Raw genomic sequence first — 26,354 nt, forward strand, 5'->3', positions numbered from 1 at the left:
TCTTAGATATGACACTAAAAGTATAAGCAACAAAAGAAAAAAAAAAGATAAACTAGACTTCATCAAAATTGAAAGTTTCTGTGCTTCAAAGGATACCATCAAGAAGTAAAAAAGAAAATCTACAGAATGGGAGAAAATATCTAGTAATATTTAAAATACCATCATTACTATCACTATTATTTTATTTAAAAAATATATATATTTCAATATTTTAGTAGTATTTTAGTAAATATCATATAGCTGATAAGGGATATTTATATATCCAGAATATATAAATAACACATACAACTCAACAATAAAAAGACAAATAACTCAATTTTAAAATGAGCAAAAGATTTGAATAGATATTTCTCCAAAGAAGATAAATGAATGGCCAATAAGTATATGAAAAGATGCTTAACATCATTAATTACTATGTTTAATTACATAAAAACCACAATGATATAGCACTTCACATCCTCTAGGATAGCTAAAATGAAACAGACAATAACAGGTGTTCATGAGGATGTGAGGATACTGGAATCCTCGTTAACTGCTGATGGGGATGTAAAATAGTACAGCACTTTGGAAAACAGTTTCGCACTTCCTCAAAATGTTAAACATGTAGTTACCATATGAACCTAGCAACTCCACTCCTAGATATATACCTGACAGAAATGAAAACATACGTTCATACAAAAACTTGTATATAAATGTCCATAGCAGCATTACTCATAGTAGCCAAAAAGTGGAAACAACCCAAATGTCCATCAACTGATAAATGGATAAACAAAATGTGGTATACCAATACAATGGAGTATAAAGAGGAATGAAGTACTGATTCATGCCACAAGATGAATGAACCTTGAAAACACTATGCTAAGTGAAAGAAGCCAATCACAAAAGACAACATATTGTATGATCCCATTTATATGAAACATCTAGATTTTGCAAACTACATGGATACAGAGAAAGAAAAGCCAGGCATTTTTTAAGTAAACATTAAAGATTACTATGAAAATGCTATTTATAAATAAGTCAAGGCCCTAGTAAAATGCCATACCTTGCCACATTGCTTGTAGGAAATTCCCTTTTGGTTACAGTACTCATAGATGAGGGCTGCGCCTTGTACACATAACTTAGCTTTCAGAGATTCAGGTTTATAATAAATTCCACTATGTATGACACCACTGTTATGTCCAGTCTGATGAATAGCTATGGAACAAGAGAAACAGGTTAAGAGAAAGTACATGACTCATTTAAAACTTAAGAAGTGGGGGAATACACTTACAGTTGAAGCTATTAGAGACCACTATTTAAAATTCTGCCTGAGTTTGTTCTTATAGTCAGAGCACTTCTAGCCTCCCGTAGCAGCCAACCATGGTGTCTGTGTCACATCCCTCCAGCCCATCTCTGACTTCAGCTACAACTTTGGTGCACAAACCACCCCCCCTCACTACCAGCAAACCACTTCAAGGGTCCACTACAGCTCTCTGCCTTCTGCTCCAGGGCCTTTTCTAATATTTGGGGGCAGAGGGACTCAACACCCTATGGACAATCCTCAACCAAAGGGACAGAAGCTGATGGACAAATGAGCACAATCCTGGGAAACATTAGGCAGCTCCTCGGAGGGCTCAGTGGAATTAAGCTCACAGCTGCAACCTGGATAATGCACCCTCACGAGGTTTTTCCTCCTTCCCTGTTTACTCTCCCCACCTCCTCACTCCTGCCTCCTCGGATAACCTTGAAAAAAATCACCGACACCCAAATCCTAGTCCTAGGCTCTGCTTTCTAAAGAATCCAAACTGGGACACTAACATTGACATTCAGCATGAAAGATGTAGAACTGACAAAATGAGCAGGTGCTCAGGTTAAGCAACACTGAGAACATACATACCTAAATCTTTCTCCTTTTCCAGAACACCAATGGAAAGAGCTGGATGTCGCAGGATGAGTGCTCTGGCAGAGGCAAGCCCCACAATTCCGCCACCAATAATGACTACATCAAATGAGCTTTAAGAGAAAGCCACCTTTAAAGTAATGCATGTTTACAATAGACTTTATCAAACTTGACATTTTCATCATCAACTGACAATTAAAGTATTAATTAGTAATCACTAAAATCAAATGTTTATTGGGCTTTGTGATATTTGGCTTTATACTAACAAAGAAACCTTTAAAAGTCACATGCATGTATAATCAGCTACAGCCAGCAGGCAGAGTGGCTAGTTGCCCAAGCTGCTCTAAGTCTCTATAATACTCTGCCCAACCTGGCTACATCAGTGGTTACTCTGTTAACTATCACACTCTCTCCTCTACCATCTATTCTTTAAAAATTCAAGTGCAGTATTCTTTTTCTTTTTCTTTTTTTTTTTTTTAATGCTATTCTTGTCTGCTTACATTCTTTTTATGTATGTATGGCTGTGTTGGGTCTTCGTCTCTGTGCGAGGGCTTTCTCTAGTTGTGGCAAGCGGGGGCCACTCTTCATCGCGGTGCGCGGGCCTTTCACCATCGCGGCCTCTAGTCGCCGAGCACAGGCTCCAGACGCGCAGGCTCAGTAATTGTGGCTCACGGGCCGAGTCGCTCCGCGGCATGTGGGATCTTCCCAGACCAGGGCCCGAACCCGTGTCCCCTGCATTGGCAGGCAGACTCTCAACCACTGCGCCACCAGGGAAGCCCAGGTGCAGTATTCTTGAGGATAAGTTAACATTAAGTCTTTAACACCTAGTGTACAAAAATTTATAAATTTTTTATTCTGCTGAGAAGGAAACAGTCAGTGAGAACATCAAACTTAAGGAAATAAGTGGTCCAGAAACGGGCTCAGAACCAGTTTTAGCCATAACTCTGATTACACAATCATTTAAAAAATTAGAAAGGATATGTATAGTCTATCTAAATCCAAAATGAAAAGCTTAAAAGATTACCATAAGCACTGATCTCATGGTCAACAAATCTAGGTTTTACAGGAACGTGGCCTATCTTGCTTCTTCCCCCCATTTATATTTTTTCACCCCCTCCTGCATTATATTATTTCGATCTAAATCTTAAACATCACCTGTAAATATTTCAATATGTTATTTCTAAAAGGGCTCTTTAAAAACACACACACAATGTCATTATTCTAACCAAAAAATTCAGTTTTTAAATATCATCAAATATTCACAATAAAACTTTTAGAAGAAAACATAGGAGAAAATCTTTGGTATCTAGGGCTACTTGAAGAGTTCACACCAAAACCATGACCCGTAAAAGAAAAAAAAATGATAAACTGGACTTCATCAAAATTAAAAACTTTTGCTCTGCAAAAGTCTCTGTTAAGAGGATAAGAAGACAATGAACAAATTGGGAGAAAACACTTGCAAACCATATATCTGACAAAGGACTCATTTCTCAAATATATATAAAGAACTCTAAAAATAAGCAAGTCAAGACTTCCCTGGTGGCGCAGTGGTTAAGAATCCACCTGCTGGGCTTCCCTGGTGGCGCAGTGGTTGAGAGTCTGCCTGCTAATGCAGGGGACACGGGTTCGAGCCCTGGTCTGGGAAGATCCCACATGCCGCGGAGCAACTAGGCCCGTGAGCCACAACTACTGAGCCTGCGCGTCTGGAGCCTGTGCTCCGCAACGAGAGGTCACGATAGTGAAGAGGCCCGCGCACCGCGATGAAGAGTGGCTCCCGCTTGCCGCAACTAGAGAAAGCCCTTGCACAGAAACGAAGACCCAACACAGCCAAAAATAAATATAAAAATAAATAAATAAATAAAAGATTACTATTAAAAAAAAAAAAGAATTCACCTGCTAATGCAGGGGACATGGGTCCGAGCCCTGGTCTGGGAAGATCCCACATGCTGCAGAGCAACTAAAGCTGTGCACCACAACTACTGAGCCTGCGCTCTACAGCCCGTGAGTCACAACTACTGAGCCTGCGTGCCACAACTACTGAAGCCCGCATGCCTAGAGCCCGTGCCCTGCAACAAGAGAAGCCATCGCAATGAGAAGCCTGCGCACCACAACGAAGAGTAGCCCCTGCTCTCTGCAACTAGAGAAAGCCCGCGCACAGCAACGAAGACCCAACGCAGCCATAAATAAATAAATAAATAAATTTATTAAAACAAAGAAGTCATTTAGAGAATAGGCAAAAGATATGAACAAACATTTCATCAAAGAGGACAGATATATAGATGGCAAATAAGTACATGAAAATATATTCAATACCTTTAGTCATTAGGAAAATGCAAACTAAAACTACAATGAGGCATCACTACACCCCTATCAGAATGGCTTTTTTTAAAAAAACATGATAACACCAAATGCTGGTGAGGATGAGAGGAACTGGATCAACTCACACGTTACTGGTAGGAATGTAAAATAGTACAGCCACTCTGGAAAAACAGTATGGCAGTTTCTTAAAAAACTAAACATGTGCTTACTACATGTCTTAGCAACTGCACTCTTTGGCATTTATCCCAGAGAAATGAAAACTTACGTTCCTACAAAAATCTGTACATAAGTGTTCATAGCAGCTTTATTCATAATAGCCAAAAACTGAAACAGCCCAGATACCATTCAACTGGGGAGTGGTTAAACAAACTGCAATACATCCATATCCTAGACTGTTACTCAACAATTAAATGGAACCCACTATCAACACAGGCAACACCTTAGATGGATCGCAAGGACATTATGCTGCATGAAAAAAGCCAATCTCAAAGGGTTACATACTGTGTGATTCCACTTATACAACCTTTTCAAACTGACAAAATTATAGAGCTGAAAAATAGATTCGTGGTTGCCAAAGGTTAGAAAGGGTGGAGAAATGGGATGTGAATATAAAGGGGTAGGTAACACAATCTCTGTATTGATGGAACATTTCTGTTTCTTAATTGTGGTGGCAGTTACACAAATTAACACATGCGGTTAAATTGCATAGTAACACACACACAAATGACTGCATGTAACAGCAAAGGAAATCATAAACAAAATGAAAAGACAATCCACAGAATGGGAGAAAATATTTGTAAATGATGCAACCAACAAGGGATTAGTCTCCAAAATTTACAAACAGCTCACGTGACTCAATATCAAAAAAACAAACAACTCAATCAAAAATTGGGCAGAAGATCTAAATAGACATTTCTCCAAAGGAGACATACAGATGGCCAACAGGCACAAGAAAAGATGCTCAACATCGCTAATTATTAGAGAAATGCAAATCAAAACTACAATGAGATATCACCTCACACCAGTCAGAATGGGCATCATCAAAAAATCTACAAACAATAACTGCTGGAGAGGGTGTGGAGAAAAGGGAACCTTCTTGCACTGTTGGTGGGAATATAATTTGGTACAGTCACTATGGAGAACAGTATGGAGGTTCCTTGAAAAACTAAAATAGAACTACCATATGACCCTGCAATCCCACTCCTGGGCATGTATCCGGAGAAAAACATGGTTCAAAAGAATACATGCACCCCAATGTTCATTGCAGCACTGTTTACAATAGCGAGACATGGAAGCAACCTAAATGTCCATCGACAGATGAATGGATAGATGTGGTACATATATACAATGAAATACTACTCAGCCATTAAGAAGAATGAAATAATGTCATGTGCAGCAACATGGATGGACCTGGAAATTATCATACTAAGTGAAGTAAGTCAGACAGAGAAAGATAAATATCATATGATATTGCTTATATGCAGAATCTAAAAAAAATGATACAAATGAACTTATTTACAAAACAGAAACAGACTCACAGACTCAGAGAACAAACTTATGGTTACCAGGGGGCAGGGTCGGGGGAAGGAGGGAGTTTGGGATTGACATGTACACACTGCTACATTTAAAACAGATAACCAACAAGGGCCTTCTGTATAGCACCCGGAACATTGCTTAATATTCTGTAACACGCTGAATGGGAAAAGAATTTGAAAAAGAATAGATACATGTATATGTATAACTGAATCACTTTGCTGTACACCTGAAACTAACACAACATTGTTAATCAACTATGGTCCAATATAAAATATAAATTAAAAAAAACATGAATTCACTTGACATCAGATTTCTAAATTGTGACACTGAAATCAAGAAGTCAATGGAGCATTATTTTCAAGGAGAAAAAAAGGACTTCTAGAGTTAAACTATCTCTTTTATTTATTTTTTTTAATTTATTATTTAGTTGTTTTTATTTTTGGCTGTCTTAGGTGTTCGTTGCTACGCACAGGCCTTCTCTATTTGCGGCGAGCGGGGGCTGCTCTTTGTTGCGGTGTGCGGGCTTCTCATTGTCATGGCTTCTCTTGTGCAGCACGGGCTCTAGGCGGGTGGGCTTCAGTAGTTGTGGCACACGGGCTTAGTTGCTCCACGGCATGTGGGATCTTCCGCGCCAGGGCTCAAACCCGTGTCCCCTGCATTGGCAGGTGGATTCTTAACCACTGTACCACCAGGGAAGCCCAAACTATCCCATTTAAATATGAGGATTCAATAAAGATATTCTTGGGTAAAGAAGGCTACAGGAACTTTAACATGCAAGAGACACTCCTAAAAATACTCCTGGACCAAAAATTAATGAGTTAAGTTATCAACTCAAGAAGTTAAATATAATAAAGAAAAACAAACATATATAAACAGGTATATATAATATATAAAACAAACATACATATAACAAAATATAATAAAGAAGAAAAATCTTTTACTTGAAAAAATTTATAATGTAGACAAACCTCTGGCAAGAGTAATGGGGGAAAAAGTGAGATGACACAAATAAATAAAAAAGAATAATAAAGAAAAAATATGTAAAGACACAACAAGGATCTTAAACATAATCAAAGAGTATCATGGAGATCTATATGCTAATAAATTTGATAACATAGATGAAATGGGGTGGGGAACTCCTCAGGCAAAATTACTGAGGCACAAAGAAATAGAAATTTTGAATCAATCACTATAAATTAAAATAGTCATCAAAAGCTTTCTACCTAAACACACACACACATAAATTTTACCAAACTTTCAAGGAATGGATAATCTCTATCATCAAAGATATTCCAGAAAAATTTAAAAGGCTGAAAACTCCCTAACTCATTTTATGAAGCACATATGAACCAGGTTCCAAAACCGGATAAGAAGTACAAAGAAGCATCTTCTATACCAGTAAGATCCAGCTGAAAGAATAATATAAAATAAGATACTGTTTACAATAGCGACAAAGCAATAAGGGAATCTAAGAATTAACTTAAGAAAAAAGAACTTCACAGAGAAAAATTTTAAACTCTATTAAATAACAAATGAGGGACTTCCCTGGTGGCGCAGTGGTTAATAATCCGCCTGCCAATGCAGGGGACACGGGTTCCAGCCCTGGTCCAGGAAGATCCCACATGCCGCGGAGCAACTAAGCCCGTGTGCCACAACTACTGAAGCCCGCGCACCTAGAGCCCGTGCTCCGCAACAAGAGAAGCCACCGCAATGAGAAGCCCACGCACCGCAACAAAGAGCAGCCCCTGCTCTCTGCAACTAGAGAAAGCCCCTGCGCAGCAACGAAGACCCAATGCAGCCAAAAAATCAACAAATAAATAAACTTTAAATAACAAACGAGTATGCATAAATGAAGAGATATGCCAAGTTCATGGATGGGAAAACTCAAAATTATAAAGAAGTAAATCTCCCCCAAATCTATATACCTAATATAATTTCAATGATATTTTCAAAATAATATTTTAAGATACTAAATGTTATATAGAATAAAGGTCTATAAGTAGTAAAGCAATTTAAAAAAAAACAAACAAGTGCAAAACTTCTAAAACTGATGAAAATCTGAAAAAGGCCAGGTGGATTGTGCTAACGTCAATTTCCTGGTTTTGATACTGTTATTACAGTTATGTAAGGTGTTGCTGGGGTAAATTGGGTGAAGACGGGTACATGAGAGTTCTCTGTTCTTTTGCAACTTCCTACGGATCTATAATCATTTCAAAATAAAAAGCATAAAAAGAAAAAATAAAAGTATAAACAAAACCTTCACTAACCTTACCTTTCTTCCCTTAAAAAAAGGTTCCCAAAAGAGCTGTCTACAAACCCCCACGATGAATCACAAATCCTATCCCACTCTAATCCCCCTCCAATCCACTAATACACAGCAGCCAGAATCAACTTCTGAAACATCAACATTTAACCACTTCTTTAAAACCCTTTAAAAGCCTCCCAGCGCTCTTAGAATAAAATTTCACGTGTAGTTAAAACAAAAACTGTGCTGTGATGTAGCCCCTCTCCGGTGTCATTCCACACAATCTCTGTTCCGCTAAGCTCTAGTCACACTCATCTTGCCCACATTCTAGTTCCCGAAACAGCCAAGACCTTTCCAGCTTTGAAACCTTCGCATAAACCATTCCCTCTACAGAGAGCAGAGAAAAACAGTAGTTGCGAATGTGGTCTCCAAACTTCAAATCACAGAACGCTGAATTCTGCAGGGTTTGATTAGAAACTGAGCTGCTTCTCACAGGGGCAACTCTATGCAGCATGCGTGTGCCAGGAACTGATTGATATAAGACCGGTTTTAGATCTTCCAAGTAACATCAGGAAGGCCAGCGAATAAACAGCATATTTGATTGCTTACAGTGTGTTAGGTCCTTCAATCCTCAAAACGACCACTTAACACGAGAGACTAGGATCCTATTCACAACTGAGCCTTTAAGGAGCTTAAGTAACCCGCCCAGAGTTGAATAGGAAGTGGTGGGGTTGTATTCAAAGCCAGAACTGTTCTTGACCTCTACTCAACACTGCCTTTCTTATTCTTTTCCTCTCGCCCACAAACCTACAGATGATCCAGGCAGGTAGCTCCTGGCATCATAGGTTGGAGCCCGGGATTCACAGGATCCCGACCCTCTCCCACGCCGAGGACAGGGAAGTAGCGCAGGGGCAGAGGTCCAGCTCGAGGCACCTCTGAGAGAAGCAGCGCAGACCGCGGGGGGTCCGGCCAGCGGCTACTCACCTGGTGCTGGCTCTGCGGCCACCTTGGCACAACAGCCAGGGCTTCCCCGGCGCGGGCGCGCACGCCGCGGAGAAGCCCCCGGGAAACCCCCCGCGGGCCAGTCCGCAGACACTGCCTAGGTAACGTAGCGCCGGCACCATCGCCTGCGCCTCCTCCCCCGCCTCAAGCACCAGAAGCCGGCCCTTGAGCCCTACACTGCCCAGGTCCAGGCGCTCTCTAGCCCCGCCCCCAGGCAGAGGCCAATGAGGGGCGCGCCTTCGCCCCACGTGAGAGCAGCCGCCAGTGGCCAATGGACTCGCGCGGCGGAGGGCGAAGGGTAGGGCGGCGCCGCCGTAGACGTTGGGGACGCTAGGTCGCTCTCTCTTTTTGAAGCTGTGAGTAGAGGAGCTAGGCCCCGGGTGGGGCGGGTCTAGGGTGGTGGTTACCCTCTGCCCTTTCCCTTCTCCCATCGCTAGGCTGACTGAAAATCTGGCCCGCCGAGTCGGGCGTCCTCAATCTTCACCGCCGAGCGGACTCGGGGCCGCGGGAGAAAGTCGGCATGATTATGGGGAAAACTGTCGTTTGGGCAGGCCCAGCGGCCTCCCTTCCTCCCGCCAGGCCCCGCCCCTCTCGACCCCGCCCCGCGTCACTCGAGGCTCCGCCCCCCTCAGCCCCGCCCCGCGTCACTCGACGCTCCTTGCAGGGCACCGCGATCTCCAACCCGGCTCCCACCCAGTGGAGTGGCCACTGGAGAGCCGCTCGCTGTCCAGCCCTAGCCCTCTCCGGACGGAGGCTCTGTCATGGCAACGCCTGATAGCCTGCAGTCTTCTGGACTTCCGTATATGTGGCTCCTGGCGTGCCATTCATTCATTTATTGGTCCTGTAAATATTGAGCGCCTAGATGAACCAGACGGCTCGGTCTCTGACATCATTTAGCAATCTATTTCCTTTTTAAAAAAATCCTGGACCGAGATATACTTTAAAATATGCTGTGCGGGCCTGGGAACAGCTACTCACCTGTGCAGGTCACTTCACCCTTGTTTGTTTATCTGTAAAATGAGGGAAGTGGACCGTGTAATGTATGAACGACCTGTGTTAAATTACTTGATCCTTTATCACCATGCCTGTTTAACTAACATTTGTTCTCTCTGCTTGATGGAAGTTTTTTAATTTTTAGGGTCAGGACAGCTGAACAAAAATAGGATCATTTAACTTTATTGCTGGAAGGACTTATACTTGCCTGCGTGAACTTGGCTCCAGTTATTAGTCGGGTAGCTTGGGGAAGTCATTTCACCTCTTTGCCTCAGACCCTTCTCTGTGAACTAGGAGTAATAGCAGGATCTCCTTCATAGGACTTTTGTGTGGATTACACGAGATAAGGCTCATCAGATGTTAGCACAGTAAAGTGCTCCATAAAATGATGGCTTTTATTATGTTTATATGGTTTTATTACCTGGACAGTTGTACATATTTTCTTTATTTGCGAAAATAATGTGGAATGTTGCCTGCTTGTTCATCACAAATGAAAAAAATAAGAAATGGTTATTTTGTTAGTTCGGTTTTTTAGTTTTAAGCTAATTGTAGATTCCCACGCAGTTGTAAGAAACAGTAGAGATCCTGTGTACCCTTTACCCAGTCTTCCCCAATGGTAACATCTTGTAAAAGGATAGTACAATAACTCAACCAGGAAATTGACATTGACACAGACCATGGATCTTATTCAGATAACCGCAGTTTTACCTTTGTGCATGTATTTAGTTCTGTATAGTTTTTATCACATGTGTAGGTTTTTTGTTTTTTTTTTTGGCCGCACCGTGGGGCTTTTGGGATCTTAGTGCCTTGACCAGGGATTGAACCCCAGCCCTTGGCAGTGAGACCTCAGAGTCCTAACCACTGGACCGCCAGGGAATTCCACGTGTGTAGATTCTTGTATCCACCACAGGCAAGCTACAGCACAGTTCCATCACCACCAGGATCCCTCCGTTGTCCTTTTATAACTACACCTCTCTCCTGCAAGGCACCCTCTTCCCCGTTCTAGTCTCCTTTTCTAAAATTTTGTCATGCCAAGAATGTTACATAAGCAGAATTATACAGTATGTAATTTTCTGGAATTGGCTTTTTCACTCAGCATAATCTCTTGAGATCCATCCAAATTGTTGCATGTATTGATAGTTCATTCTAATTGCTGAGAAGTATTTCATGGTATGGATGTACCACAGCATGTTTAACCATTCACCCCTTGAAGGACATCTGAGTTACTTTTAGTTTTTAGCTATTTCAAATAAAGCTGCTATGAAAATTAGTGTACAGCTTTTTGTGCGAGCCTGTTTTTGTTTTTCTGGGATAAATGCCCAAGAGTCCAATTGCGGGTCATATGATAAGCACATGTTTACTTTTGTAAGAAACTGCCAAACTGTTTTCCAAAGTGGCTGTACCATTTTACATTCCCACCAGCAATGTTGAGTGATCCAGTTCCTCTTCAGTGTCACCAACTTTTGGTACTATCACTATTTTTTATTTTAACCGTTGCATGGGATGTAGTTGATTTGTTACTAGGTTGAGTACAGAATTATACAGTTCTAGGGTCTGTGGTCAGGCTTTCATGGGTCAGCCCAGAATAGTGACTTTTTTACTACTCTGTGATTTTGAACATGTGCTTCTTAGTTTAGCAAAGTGAAAGAACTCAAAATACACATGCTCTTTTTATAAAATTTTCTCTGCTTACCTTCTCCCCTGGGCTTGACTGTACATTAATTTGTTTCATTTAGATAATCTCACATCAAGAGCTCACCTTACATTCATTCACCCTGTAATGTCTTTGGCTAGAGACATTTGTGTTCCAGCCACCACCCTCCTCAGCTAAGAATTCGTGTTCATCTTCCATCTAGGTCAGAACCTATGTGAAATTAGTTCAATGAGTGTCAAGTGATATTAGCCTAAGAGTGGCTTTTGGAACCTTTGCTTCTAATTCCTAAGCAATTGCTCTGCCGTTCTATTTCACTAGACTCTAGACACCTCAGGAATAAGAATTGGCATCAATAATGGATGAATTTGCAGTGAAGTGGGGTTATAATTTGGGGAAAAAAACCTCCCCAGTTCTGATAACCACCCCACCCCTCTCTTCACACTTTTACTGCCCTCAAGAACGAGTTGGCTAGTTCAGTCTTTTTGACCACTAAAATAGCCAACGTTTTGAATAGCCCACCTAAGTAATTATGTTTAATATGTAAAAAAAGAACTTTCACTTTAGAACAAAAACTTGTTTATATGCAAATTGGGGGACTCTCCATATCCTAGTTTGAGTCACACATTAGAGGTCTGGTCTTCTCTAAGTCGCAAACATTTTAGAAACTTTTAGAAACTCTGTTACAAACTTATGGCTCTAAGCTGTGTTATGATAGTAAGAAGAATTTTAAAAATAATTTTAATTCCTAAATTATTTATCACAGCGGTAATTTAGTAGTGGTTATTTTTTAACTTGCATTTCACTTGTTTTAATTTATTAAAGCTAAATTCATCAACTCACCACCAGAGGTCTCCTCTTTCCCTCTAGAAAGCATTCTCAGAGGTAGCTGCTTGAATTCATCTGAAATTCCTAATATCAATTAACAAAGTAGCAGTTGAGAATGCAAAAACCTACCAATTAGTATTTTTAATTTATTGCTAAATAAAAACTTAATTTTCATGTTTAAATTATTTTATATATAATATATAATATTTTTAGAGACCATAAGCTGAAGTAAATTTGGTTTAATCTTTCCCTTAAGCTGAAATACAAGGTGGGCCAAAATGAATCAAGTGAAAGTGCTTCAGTTTTCACAAACCTCTCTAATTTACCCGCTTAATGAGTTTCCCTGGTTTCTGCATGAAAATGTATCACCCACTGAAGATTATTAATTGCCAAATATTTATTAAACTTGCATTAGGGGATGGTGCTGTGCTAGGTGCTAAGAAAAATGGAAATGAGTAATATGTGATTCTTGCTCTTCCTTTTGCCCTTCATACTTTTCTTTTTTCTGCCTAACTGGAAACTCTTAATCATCCTTTGAGACCCATCTCAGAAGACACCTCTAGTATGAAGCCTATCCCTCACTCCCTTCTCTAAGCTCTCACAGAACTTGTCCATACCTCCATTAAGACATCGTGTTGCATGTTAATCATTTGTTTATATGTCATCTATACATATATGGTACATATACTACACATTCTATGAGGACAGGAACCATGTTTTTCTCGGTCTCTCCTGTGTTGTTGTTTTGTTTTGCTTCTGTCTTGCCGTTGAATCTCTTGCACTAAGTATAGCAGACATTCAATATTTATTGCATGAATGAATGGATGGATGGAGATGGCATTTGAGTAAGGTCTTGAGGTTGGGGAAGATTTCCATAGGATTCTGGGGGGCAGGGAGGGATGGTAAATGGAGGGAACAGCCTGAGTTGAAACCAGAAAGCCCAGATTTGTAAATAAGGTTGGCAGCCAAAGGAGTTACTGAGATGGGCACAGGTGGAGAGAGATTTACCCAAAAGCTGGAAAGGGCTGAGAATGTGGGAGGAAGTAGCAGGGGGAGAAGTTTGCGGTAATGAAGGCAGAGTGATGATGGAGAAAGGATAAAAAGGCTAGTAGATGACCCCAGAGTTCTGTCCTCAGACCTCAGCTCTCTTTGTTCTACAACCCGACATCCTTGGGCACTTTCTCAGCTCCAAGGTAGTTCCCACTCAGGCCTCTTTCTAGTCCTCTTCTTTTTCCTGAGTTCTAGAACCATCCAATGTCTGAGGAAAGAGCCCTGGACTAATAAGAGAGAAAACTAGGTTCCAGTTTCAGCACTGCTAACAATTAGCCATGAAACATTGGACAAGTCCCTTTAAGCACATGCGTTTATTAATACCCCACCTTGTTCCAGAAAGGATTTAGGGTGTCAGCAAGTTACTTATTATCAGGGCTTCAGTTTCCTCATCTCTAAGTGACCCTCAATCTTGATGCTGCTGTCTGAGTAATATTCCTGAAGCATAGTTCTAACCATGCCAGTGCTCTGTGCTAAAATCTCAATGATTCCCAGCCACCTGCAGAAGACAAACTTTCTGGCTGATCATGGGAGACCCTTCCCGATGTGACTGTGTACATTGTCTCCCTCCTCTTCTCGTGACCCCCATGTGCTGAGCCAACTGAACTACAACATGCCTTAAAGGTTCCTGCCTCAGCTTATCACCTGACCTACATTTTCCTGGCATCTTTGTCTATTGAAATCCTTGTGTCTTTAACTCGTTTGAGGTATTTTCCAGGTTCTATCATTTATTTTAACTACCTGGTAACTTGTTTTAGCTCACTCCACCCTGCATTAAGTTGTCAGCTTCTCAAAGGCAGAGACCATGTTTCATTTATCTTTGTTTTCCCCCCACCTGGCACACTATCAGAGAAACTTGAATTGAGATAAATCAGGTTGAGACCCAATTCCAAAATCTCTTTCTCAACTCATAGTTATGGGTTTTTACAGCTGGAAATCATCTGAGCAAATCGTCTCATTTTACAAATGAGAAAACCAAGGGTCAGAGAGGTGAAGTTACTTGCCCCATCTTTCCCAGCTGCCCTTGTACAGCTCTTGCTTTGCACTGTTCTGGGGACACTACTTGCAGCCTTGTGATAGGAAGATCTGTTTCCACGACTCCTCTCCTCTTCTGGATGTAAGTGTCTTAACCTTGACACATTGCTCCTTAGGTGATTTTAGTTTGTCATTTTGGTACTGGAAATGTAGATTGGGACTGGAGCTGGTTTCAGTAAATTTGTAGATGCACTGCCTGAATGGACACCAGGTGGCACCACGGCAGGCTGACTCCAATTGAGGAGTGAACAAGTAGAAAGAACAATGTCAAGTCTGGAAGGAACCATAGAGACCATTCAATTCAGCCTCTCATTTTTGCAGCAGAAGAAACCAAAAAACAGACAGGAGTAACTTGCTTAATAAGTATTGAGTGGCAAGTGAGTCATCAGCTTTATCAGCACAAGAGCACTGACTCTGAAGTTGTAAAGTCAGTTACTGTATGTATGGGACTCTGATTGCCAGGTGATGATCTAATATGAATACTGTTTTATGTGTCTAGATCAAATGATGCTGTTTGGAAAAATTTCCCGGCAGTTCTGTGGCTTAAAGAAACTCCCAAGGTCACGTGACTCCCGATACTTCTGGGGCTGGTTGAATGCAGTGTTTAATAAGTAAGTTACTCTAACTAAAGTGAAGAAACATGGGAATTGTTACAGCTTGATGAGTTCCCAGTAGCTAATTTGGTTATTTCTTGTGTTTCAAATGTTTTTTGTGTCGTGCGGTGCAGTACGATCCTAACTTTCCTTTAAAGCAAATAAAACACACAAGCACTGAATAAAGATCAGAAAATAGATTACAGAATATTAACTGTCTGGGTAACAGGACTTCAGTGATTCTTCTTATTCATCCTTTCAATGCCTTTCAAGTTTTCTGAAATGAACATTTATTACTTTTGTAATCAGAAAAGCTCAGTAAATGTAATTTTAGAATATTTTATTCCATGGCTTCTTAAGGGATGTAGTTAACCTTTTGAATACTATCAAGGGAAATCAAGGTTTTAAAAAGTTAGTTGGGGGACTTCCCCGGTGGTGCAGTCGTTAAGAATCTGCCTGCTAATACAGGGGACACGGGTTCGAGCCCTGGTCCGGGAAGATCCCACATGCCACGGAGCAACTAAGCCCGTGCGCCACAACTACTGAGCCTGCGCTCTAGAGCCCGCAAGCCACAACTACTGAGCCCACATGCCACAACTACTGAAGCCCGTGCAGCCAGAGCCTGTGCTGTGCAACAAAGGGAAGCCACCGCAATGAGAAGCCCGCGCACCACAACGAAGAGTAGCCCCCGCTCGCCGCAACTAGAGAAAGCCCGCATACAGCAACGAAGACCCAACGCAGCCAAAAATAAATATATAAATTTATTTTAAAAAATAAAATAAAATAAAAAGTTGGTGGCATGCTTAGAAATATTTTGAAACTGACAAAACTAACCTCCTTGTTGCTTAATATAGCATTAATACCACTAACTAGAGAAAAAAGCATATGTTAAAATTAATGAATATCACTTAATGACATTAATTTGAACAAAGGTTCAAAATTATTCCTTTTAATCTTTTGTCATTAATAAAAATGATAACCAAGTGTAGTCATTCATTCAAAACACAGATACTGAGTACCTCCTGGTGTGAAGCTATTGTGCTACATACGAATCAATGAAGACTCAATGTCTGCCTGATAAACTCACATAAGGATAACATGCCTTGACAGAGTTCACTTGAAAACAAAAACAAAAGCAAAAAAGGTAGCAGGTAGAGCCATTGAATGTTTTCTTTACATGGATTTCACTAATACTTTATCTCCCTCCTCATCATGTGAAGCGAAAAGTGGTTGCTCTTCTGTATTTACGTTGGTGAACATAGTTCAGAAGCTAGTGATTATAGTAAAAGCTACCTGCTTTTGTTCTCTTGCCAACAGAGTGGACCATGAACGCATCCGGGATGTTGGCCCTGACAGGGCGGCGTCCGAGTGGCTGCTGCGCTGTGGGGCTGTGGTGCGCTACCACGGCCAGGAGAGGTGGCAGAAGGATTACAACCACCTCCCAACAGGCCCCCTGGACAAATACAAGATTCAGGCAATTGATGCCACTGATTCTTGTATCATGAGCATTGGATTTGATCACATGGGTAACTCCCCTATCATTTGTTATGGGAAATGCAGGTGATTTGCAGTGACATTTGGTTGCAGTTGACTCACTATTATAGTCATAGGTGTGTCCTTTTTGCCTTTTTCAGTCCAATCCAGCTTGTTTCTCCCTGTGTATGATATTTATTTTTAAATTAAATAGAGGTTACAGATACCTTCCTCTCCTTTCTCCCTGCACTAAGCTTGTCTCTACATGCCTTTATTCTGTGCTTTATTGACTTAAAATTCAAGGCCTTGTTTGTCAAATTATCTTTGTCAAACTTCTGTCATTGAGAAACGCTCACTAATGTAGAAATAATTATATCCACACAGCTTCTGCTTGTGTGGGCATTTCTCTCCTCCAGTGCATTGGGCATCTGACTGCAGAATGGCCCTGTCCATCAGCACAACCTGTATAGTGAATACCTTGTATGGTTAATAGGGTGACTAATTGTTACTGTTTTCCTGGGGCTAAGAGGTTTCCTAGGACTTAGGACTTTCAATCCTAAAACTAGAACAATTCTGGGCAAACTAGGATAGTTGATCATCTTAATGGTAAAGCAGGTTCTTAAACTGTACTTTTTTTCCCCCAGAAGGCCTACAGCATGTTGAAGAAATAAGGCTATGCAAGTGTCACTATATTGAGGATGGCTGTTTGGAGAGACTTAGTCAACTTGAAAATTTACAAAAAAGCATGTTGGAAATGGAAATAATTTCATGTGGGAATATCACAGACAAAGGTATCATTGCTTTGCATCATTTAAGGTAGGTGATCAGTGCCAAAATGGAAACTTGATCATGTTAAGGTGAATAATCGGAATTTAAAACAGTTGAGAGGTGGTGTCTTTTTTTTAATTCTGAAAAATATAATTTATGAAAATGACTTAACTGTCAGCTATAATATTTTAAAACAGTTTAAATTATCACCCTTAATATGTTATGGTTGTATTGCATTTTTTAGGGAGCATCTTTTTAAAAAATTAACCTACATAAAGCACCTAGCATGGTTCCTGTTACAGAAAGCTTTCAATAAGCACTAGCTATTATACTTTCTCCCCATCTTTTAATTTCCCCTATGTTCTGCCAATAACCTCAGCATCACAGAAGTCTGAGAAATCTTAAACATTAGAACCAAAAGTACTAGATTGTTTATCTCTTACATTAGTTGAGCCTTTAAGGCTTCACCTTTTAATACACACTTGAGTTCCTTTAAGAACTTTCCCAATTTCTTTTCCTTTCTAGGTTAAGATTCATATTTTTAAAATTCAATTTACTTAAACTAAAAACAAAAACATGAAACCGTTCACCCATTTCTCCCACTCCCCACCCCGTGCCTTTGGCAACCACCAATCTGTTCTGTGTATCTATGAGCTTGCTTATTTATTTATTTTTAGCTTCCACATATAAGACATCATACAATATTTGTCTTTCTCTGACTTATTTCACTTAGCATAATGCCCTCAAGGTCCATCCAAGTTGTTGCCAATGCAGAATTTCATTTTTTTATGGCTGAATACTACATCATTGTATACATATACCACATTTTCTTTACCTAATCCATCAATGGACGCTTAGGTTGTTTCTGTATCTTGACTATTGTAAATAATGCTGCAATGAACATGGGGGTACACATACCTTTTCGAGTTAGTGTTTTTGTTTTCTTCAGGTAAATACTGAAAAGTAGAATTGCTGGATCATATGGTAGTTCTGTTTTTAATTTTTTGAGGAACCTCCATGCTGTTTTACATATGACTGCACCAATTTACAATCCCACCAACAGTGCACAAGGACTTCCTTTTCTCCACATCCTCACCAACACTTATTTCTAGTCTTTTTGATAATGGCCATTCTAACAACAGTGTGAGGTGATATCTCATAGTGGTTTTGATTTGCATTTCCCTGATAATGATGTAGAGTATCTTTTCATGTACCTGTTCTCCATCTGTATGTCTTCTCCAGAAAAACGTCTATTCAGATATTTTGCCCATTTTAAAAATTGGATTGTTTGGGGTTTTTCCTATTGAGTTGTATGAGTTCTTTATACATTTTGGATATTAGTTCCTTATCAGATATATGATTTGCAAATATTTTCTCCCATTCAGTAGGTTGCCTTTTCATTTTGTTGATGGTTTCCTTTGCTGTACATAAGATTTTCAATTTGATGTAGTCCCACTTGTTTACTTTTGCTTTAGTTGTTTTTGCTTTTAGTGTCAGATGCAAAAAATCATCACCATGACTGATGTCATATTTTATATTTAACATGCAAAGGAGTTCTATGCCATAATATACATAAAATATTTGGAAGAATTCAGCAGCATTATTGATGTAATTCAGAACAACTAAACTGTCCAAGGTCTGGTTTAGTGCCTAGCATGAATTTCATTTAAAGTAGTACTCTAAGACTACCATTCTAAAAGTCATTTTGAAAGTGTAGGATGATATGAACACATTCTGTGTGTAGCTTTTTTAAGTCAATAAAGCAAGTTTATTTTTAATGCTATAAGAGTAAAGGCCAAATTAAATTAACTTTTAAAAATTTCTCTTTTTGCAGAAACCTCAAGTATTTGTTTTTAAGTGATCTTCCTGGCGTAAAAGAAAAAGAAAAAATTGTCCAAGCCTTTAAAACATCACTGCCTTCTCTGGAACTAAAATTAGACTTGAAGTAAAATAATAATATTCAGTAAGTGCTTATTTCAGTATAAAGTATCATGTGCAATTGTTGATCCTAAACAGCAACAAATATTACATAATCAACAGAACTATAAGAATGTTATACGACAACACTCTAGCAGAGTCCATCATGTAGAAAATAAATATTCAGATGTGATTCACTAAAGTTACTAAGTTAGAAGTGAGAATTTAGGTACATTAAACCATTTTAAGAAAAATGCAAACCAGGTACCATTTTAATTCTTATATATTCCTTATTTTATATCAATCCTATATAAATATCTCTTGATGTAGATACTTAAGAGTTCTTTAAAATGATTTAAACGTACAACAGATATTCTTTATTTTTTAACAGTAATTTGTTGCATTTTACTTTAAAGTTATTGAAGCATGTTACTATAAATATACAATTATGAAAAACTGAAAGCTGAATTTCATATTCATTGATGGAGTCAATTATGCAAAGTAGTCAGTGGTTGCTGGGGCGTTCATATTGCTTCCCAGGATTTGCATGCATTTGTCATGATCCTGCATTCCTGTGCTCTTTATACCATACATCGTTTCTCTGAATGAACAGTTTCTGGCTAATTTGTCTATTTTGTAGGCTTAGTCTAGTGTCTTATTAAAACTAGACATAAATACCTGGCTGGATTTAAATAGCTTTGCTGATTGCAGTAGAACAGAGGAAACAATGATAAAGGCCAGCAGAGCTATACTTACTTTTTGCTTAAATTAAAAAACTGCTTCAAACAGAAAAATTTAACATGTCAATTAGAAACTAATTTGTATTCCCTCATGTATGTTGGATAGTACTTCCCATGAGCTCAAGGCACATCATAAGAAGTATAAGCACAAATTCACTTTACATCTAGAAAGCAGTGATAAAGAATATCATAAATAGGTATAAACAGATCTTTATTTTTACCTGCTTCAAATGGTCCTGATTCTATTATTGTTATTTATATGCCAACTTGTTTGTGGATTTCTGTATGTTTGGTTTGAATATTAATCTGTTGAATATAACCTTGACTGGAGATAATTTTAAAATAAACACTTTCTGTGATGCAGCATTAAAGTAGAAAAATGAATTTTAGTTGTGTTAGGAACCAGCTTATGTAAATAGCACATACCATAAATGATATACTGTTTACTAATATAATTGCCACTGTCATTTTAAAAATCAGAAAATAGTAAATAAAAAAATGATAAGGATGTAGAACAGTCTCATGTGAAACAGTGGCGATTCCATGCTGAAGAAAAGATCACAGATATGGTTAAATTAAGTATAAGCATATATTTAATAGAACTCATTAGAAATAAATGACCACTTCTGTCTCAGGCTTGTTTGATTACTATGTGATGAAGCAACTGATTGACCACAGGTTAGTCTGGAGCTACTTTTCTACTCTGAATAGTATTCCTTAAAACTACTGGATAAATTAGGCAGTTACAGTCATCTGCCTCGTCAGGTACACTGTTGGGGGTAAGGAAAAAAAGAAAAACACAAAATGTAAACTATTAGCAGAAGTTGGATGTCCTTCTTTGTCATTCGAATCAAGTCTACATAACAAGAATTAGATTATACTGTGACTAGTATTTAACCCGCTATCAGCTCTATGCAAGAAGCTACATACATTAGGAAGCCTCAGGATATCACTAAACTTTCTGGGGTAGCCAAAATTATTGAACAGATGCCAGAATTTGGTGGATTACTTAGCAGTAAGTGAATAAGGTCAAATGCTCTCATGAAGAAAATTAACATAGCAGTAAACTGAGAATGCAGAAGAAAGGTTTTGAAGATACAGTAAAATACATCTTCAAAAACCATGGCGGAGGACTGCTAGGAAATAGCAGCACATCAATCAAAAATGGGGTTGAGCAATAAGAAGCAGACATCAGCTTCATATTGCCCTTGTGTCCAGGGGACAAGGATGAAAAAGCTTTTTGAATAGGAGCAACAGGCCAAATCAAAGCTAGTTATATGTCATCATCTTAAGTATCACTGTACAAAGCTAGGAATTCTCAATAATATCATTTTGGTCTATTTTCTTATTAGTTGTTAACTTTTAGTTGTTAGGTTGGTATATACACACACATATATATGTGTGTGCACTATAGATATACACACATACACATACAGTGTAAAAAGATATTTCAGGGAAAACATCAGCTTATAACCTTATGTCTTTTATGACCCAAGTGAAAGCTCATAAGCAGTTTCTTCCAAAACCCAGATCACTATAGTCCTGCCAGTATCTCTGTCTCCAAGTCTGAGGCTGAGCTGGAGAGAATGAAGTACTAATTACTTTCAGGCTGGCAGGCCCAGTTCCTGTGAAGCCTGTAGTTCTTGTTCTACCCCTGGGTCAGCTGCCAAGCTTCATGCCATTGTTTGCAAGGGGAATTGGGTGAACAAGTTTAGATGGATTATAGTAAATCCATCTTGCCTGCAAAAATGACTAAGATGCATCCTTTACTAAAGGTAAAGACCAAAGTATATGTAAGAAATGTCTATAAACATCATTAAATATATAAGCACGTAAATTACAGTCTTTTATGATCATCCATATGATTTTAAATATTTTAAACATTCATATATTCAAAAAAGTTTCAATATATAAAAATCAAGAGCTAGAGCAAGCAGGAAATGGAATTTTAAACATTTTGGTTTCGAGAACCTTAACTCTCCTTAAATACGATGAGAAAATCTGAAAAGGCAGGAGATAGGACTCAAAGCAACAGAGATCCAAGGAAACATATATGGGCATTCTGTAATCCATTTTTTCACTTGTTGCATATGGTACAATTGAAGCATAAACTTTTTTATCTCTAATTTTGCCGGAGGTATGGGCGAGTGCAGTAGATAGTTTATATTCTGTCCATAAGCTCAGCTACTTAGATACAACAAAAATAAAAGTGCAAATCCAAAGAAGTTTTTCCTTTCTGTTCTGGACACCATCGTCAAGCATGGAACACTGCCTCTGGAATTTCCCTTCACATCTTGCCAAGTGGCCTCCCCCAGTTAGTTACTTATGTTTTCTCCTGATGTTTTTTTCAACATCGTGATTGTTTTCAATCAAATGTATGTTTTATTCAAATTAATGATTAATTCTTTTTTTGTTATCAATCTCCAAGCTCTTTAAATGTTTGGAAAACGGTAGTTAAGTTTCTTGGTGTTACAGCAGTACTTCTTGTTATCCAAAGCTGGGAGGATGCTGCTGCTAGTCAGCTGAGGTAGGTACTGCAACTGAAAATATGAAACACAGAATTACGTTCAATGCCGTACACTTTTTTCATTATTGATAACACATCGAAAAGAGGTAAACAAACAACTTTTCCAGCACAGAAATATTTTTTCTGCACAGAATCCAGGATCTGAGAAAGGACAAAATGTTTAAATTTGGTCTCTGCTCAGGGGCGGAATTGAAGGATTTGGAGCTTACCCCCTCCCATAAATTTGGTCTCTGCTTTTTCTTTTCAATATTTATTTTATATTATAAAGCAAAACATGCACATTAAAGGAAATTTAGAGAATACGAAAAAGAAGGGAAAAATCTACATGTTAACATTACTGGGAAAAAGCATAGATTCATGGGGGTTAAGAGCTTGCTGGGACATTAGGGATCATTTAAGCCAATATCTTGTCTTGTAGTGAAGAAAACGGATGTCTGGAGCACTTAGGTGATTTGCCCACCTACTACCTTAGTTAAAAAGGCAAAACTGCTCCTTTCACGCTGCCAGAAAATGTTTGAATTTATCGTCAATGTCAAATGAAAGTAAGGGAACACATATTTTTTTGTACAGTACTATATGGCCTTAGGTGTCTGAAAAACAAGTACTTTTAAATCAAACAGTTGGGACCTACAAGCAACACACAAATTAGTTGGGTTCCCCTAGTCTTTCAAGTAAAAATACTTCCATCAAGAGCCTCTTTTTTTTTTTTTTTTTTTAAATTGGTGCCTATTTCAGTAGCATTTACGGGCAGGTGGCTCATCCTGAGGTTCTAGTCACAACTCTGCTACAAGTCTCACTTTCTGCCATTGACAATCCACTTTAAGTTTTTGTTTTTTGTTTTAATTTTTGGCTGCGTCGGGTCTGTTGCTGCGTGCAGGCTTTCTCTAGTTGCGGCGAGTGGGGGCCACTCTTCGTTGTGGTGCGCAGGCTTCTCATTGCGGTGGCTTCTCTTGTCGCAGAGCATGGGCTCTAGGTGTGTGGGCTTCAGTAGTTGTGGCACATGGGCTCAGTAGTTGTGGCTCACGGGCTCTAGAGTGCAGGCTCAGTAGTTGTGGCGCACGGGCTTAGTTGCTCCGCGGCACGTGGGATCTTCCCGGACCAGCGCTCTAACCCATGTCCCCTGCATTGGCGGGCAGATTCTTAACCGCTGCGCCACGAGGGAAGTCCCACTTTTTAAAGTTTTAGTTCCAGTTTCTTTAAAAGAAGGGATGAGGTTTTCTAAAATCCCTTGTAAGTCAAGGATTCTAAGATTCTTGAAATAAAGAAACAGCAAGATAAGGGGTAACTCTGGGGGGAAAGTCTATTTCCAGTCTGTTTTGCATTAAAAGCATTCTTAATTTCGTAATTCTGGTCTCTTAGGGCCCTACGTTTCATGCTGTACCTGTTCATAATGGACTGTCCACCCTCTTCTCTCCTCCAAACCTCACAAACACCACCCAAGTGCCACTCAGCATACTGGGCAGAGGAGGCTGCAAAGGGAAGGACTAAGACAAGATAATTTATAGCTTAAGGGGTACCTGAGCAGATCCAGAAGCAACCAGGAGCAGCCAGCTCATCTTAATTGTGGTTCCAACTACAGTCCATCCTAAATTATTACGGCTTTTGGCTTATGACAAGACACTTAATGTAAGGCCATTCGGCCACTTTACACCAATCACAATTCTCCACCGGCTCCCAGTGTGCAGCTTGGATGCTGTGATCTGATTCAATGCACTGTTCTGCTGCTCTCACTGAAAGCACTCATCACCACGTGTACACTAGCCAACTCTGATGATTAATGGATCAGGGAGGAAAACAGTTCCTTTTTTAGATAAACCTGGAATGTCAATCAATACTGAAGGTAAACACGATGACAGAGAGCTAACCGGGATAAATTTGATTTCGTTTCCCAAAGCATAAGAAGCACGCTTCTTGTCCCTGGCTGGGACCTGTGCTCATGCACACCAAAAGCCCTGGCCCCTGGCTGGCAGCAGGGAGCTGCTGGGCAAGGTCACCTTTAGGATTCTGGGAGAAGGGCCCTTAGCAGGCAGATGTCTTTGGGACCCTGGTTGGTAGATCTTGTGACCTGTGTGTCCTCATGCAGTACTAAAGGTGCTGGAGCTGCAAGCCACAATTGCCACCTCAAGTATAGATTCAGACTCTCCACACCAGGTGGCAGGTATGAGCTTATTTGAAATTGCAACCTTGGATGCTTCTGTAAAGCAGTGCCCCATTTTTACCCGCGGCAGGTGCTTTTGGCTCTGTCTTAGGGTCTTCCTTGTTGATTTCTCATGCTCTTTTGCCAAATCCCCTATTTCTCTGATGCTGTCAAAATATGGATGCCGCAACAGCTGCTCACATGTCAGTCTCTCGGCAGGATTCATGTGGAGACAGCCCTGAAAGAACAGAAAATACCCTCTTCTTACTTCTTTAAAATTGCATTAACTTATTAAAGTCATTTTTTTCTTCTTTGAAAGATTAAACTCTTCAGTTGGGAACAAAAGGGGGGAAAAAGTAGGAAAAAACACACCAATCATGACTTTCGTTCCTTCCACAATCATTCATGGGTAACCACATAATGAATTAATAAATAGTTTCTAGGAATAGTAACAAAAAAAATCATTTTCTCCACCTTGTTCTGTTCTTGAGGCATTTGGTGCTCTGCCCTGAGGGAGTAGGATACGATTTTTGAGTTCACCTCAGTGTCTCACTAGAATAATCCACCTAACCCATTTGGTTCCTTGCCTGTACTTAGTAAAAACTAGTTTTTTATTTAAAAAATCACACATGGTAAAAATAAAATTTATACAGCATGCAGCAGTCTCTCTCTAGCACTCTAGTTCTTCCAATCTCCCTTCTAAAATCAGTTATTTTAAGTATATTCTTCCAGAAATAGTCCATGCATTACAAGTATCTATGTGTATGTAAGGAGGGAGAGGCATAATATACATCTCTTTATGTTACATCATTCTTAACTATTTGCTTTGCCAGTAAATAGGCCAGAGGGCTCATACTTGGATAGATTAAATCGCACAACTACATACCCCAAGGAACTGTCTCATTTTTTAAAATTATAAATGCATCAGTAAATGTTTTACATACTTTTTGAAATGGGTGGGACATTGTCTGTAACTTGCAAACATTTTAATTGGTACCTCATTTTACATAAGGGCTATTATATTTCTGAAAATGTATATATAAATCAAGTTTTAAAATCAAAACCTATGTCCAATATACTAGGGAGTTGGCTATTTAAAAGAATCCTATGGCTAAACATTTTTTTGAAGAAAAGGATCCTTTTGTAAAACAAACCACCCCAATCTTAAATTTCTATTTTGTGTTAATTTAGATTTCAAATACAGTTTAAGTTTATTTAAAGTGAAAAATACTTTCAGATGTTTTCACTGTTATGTGACCCATTTTTAAAACTGGAAAATATGTATACTTTTCAAAGGAGAAGAAGAATTCTAAAAGGAACACTTTTCAATCCATGGATTGACATACATCATTCAGATTCCCTAGTGATACAGCTGCCGTGTGCTTCCAGGTCTGTTGGAAGCCATGATTTTACCTTTAAGAGCCCCAGGGCAGGATAAGAGATGTTTGGAAATTTTAATTCAAGTGGTTCCTGTTAAAGAAAAGAAAACAGGGATTTTATTTACAGCATATATTCAAATATAAGTTTACCTCAGATTGAATTTGAGTGAGAGAAGCATCTTCCTGGCACCTTCTTCGCCTCTTCCACCCTCTGCCCACCCCACCTCCCTGTGTCTGTTTCATAAGCTCCTTCTCTCCCCACCTCCAAATTGCTTTTCCAAA

At 39.3% G+C, this 26,354-nt stretch overlaps 3 protein-coding genes across 11 annotated transcripts in view; 1 reads left to right on the forward strand and 2 right to left on the reverse strand.

Annotated features, from left to right (window-relative positions):
- L2HGDH (L-2-hydroxyglutarate dehydrogenase) overlaps nucleotides 1-9,969 on the reverse strand; it is a 48,619-nt gene extending 38,650 nt beyond the window's left edge. For 2 of the 5 annotated variants that reach the window (XM_061180815.1, XM_061180814.1), the window contains exons 1-3: nucleotides 8,964-9,542; nucleotides 1,877-1,992; nucleotides 1,043-1,194 (exon numbers count right to left, since the gene is read on the reverse strand). In XM_061180815.1, the coding sequence (XP_061036798.1) occupies nucleotides 1,043-1,194; nucleotides 1,877-1,992; nucleotides 8,964-9,412 (717 nt within the window). In that variant the 5' untranslated portion in view covers nucleotides 9,413-9,542. Of the gene's footprint in view, nucleotides 1-1,042; nucleotides 1,195-1,876; nucleotides 1,993-2,379; nucleotides 2,606-8,963; nucleotides 9,543-9,959 lie in introns of those variants that run through there. The other 3 variants (XM_061180816.1, XM_061180817.1, XM_061180819.1) reach the window with 3 other exon arrangements.
- Nucleotides 9,254-20,670, forward strand: DMAC2L (distal membrane arm assembly component 2 like). 2 transcript variants are annotated; one of them, XM_061180824.1, is made up of 5 exons: nucleotides 9,254-9,337; nucleotides 15,038-15,149; nucleotides 16,449-16,657; nucleotides 17,249-17,420; nucleotides 19,207-20,670. In XM_061180824.1, exons 2-5 carry the CDS (start codon nucleotides 15,043-15,045, stop codon nucleotides 19,319-19,321), a joined length of 603 nt encoding a protein of 200 aa, XP_061036807.1. In that variant the 5' UTR covers nucleotides 9,254-9,337; nucleotides 15,038-15,042; the 3' UTR covers nucleotides 19,322-20,670. The 2 variants fall into 2 exon arrangements, with proteins under 2 accessions (XP_061036807.1, XP_061036808.1); XM_061180825.1 differs by having other exon boundaries at nucleotides 17,252-17,420.
- Nucleotides 19,984-26,354, reverse strand: part of CDKL1 (cyclin dependent kinase like 1) — a 56,352-nt gene continuing 49,981 nt past the window's right edge. For 2 of the 4 annotated variants that reach the window (XM_061180821.1, XM_061180820.1), the window contains exons 8-9: nucleotides 26,107-26,163; nucleotides 22,688-24,931 (exon numbers count right to left, since the gene is read on the reverse strand). In XM_061180821.1, the coding sequence (XP_061036804.1) occupies nucleotides 24,632-24,931; nucleotides 26,107-26,163 (357 nt within the window). In that variant the 3' untranslated portion in view covers nucleotides 22,688-24,631. Of the gene's footprint in view, nucleotides 22,570-22,687; nucleotides 24,932-26,106; nucleotides 26,164-26,354 lie in introns of those variants that run through there. The other 2 variants (XM_061180823.1, XM_061180822.1) reach the window with 2 other exon arrangements.

Source organism: Eubalaena glacialis, chromosome 2 (assembly GCF_028564815.1).
Source record: "Eubalaena glacialis isolate mEubGla1 chromosome 2, mEubGla1.1.hap2.+ XY, whole genome shotgun sequence".
Taxonomy (NCBI): Eukaryota; Metazoa; Chordata; class Mammalia; order Artiodactyla; family Balaenidae; genus Eubalaena; species Eubalaena glacialis.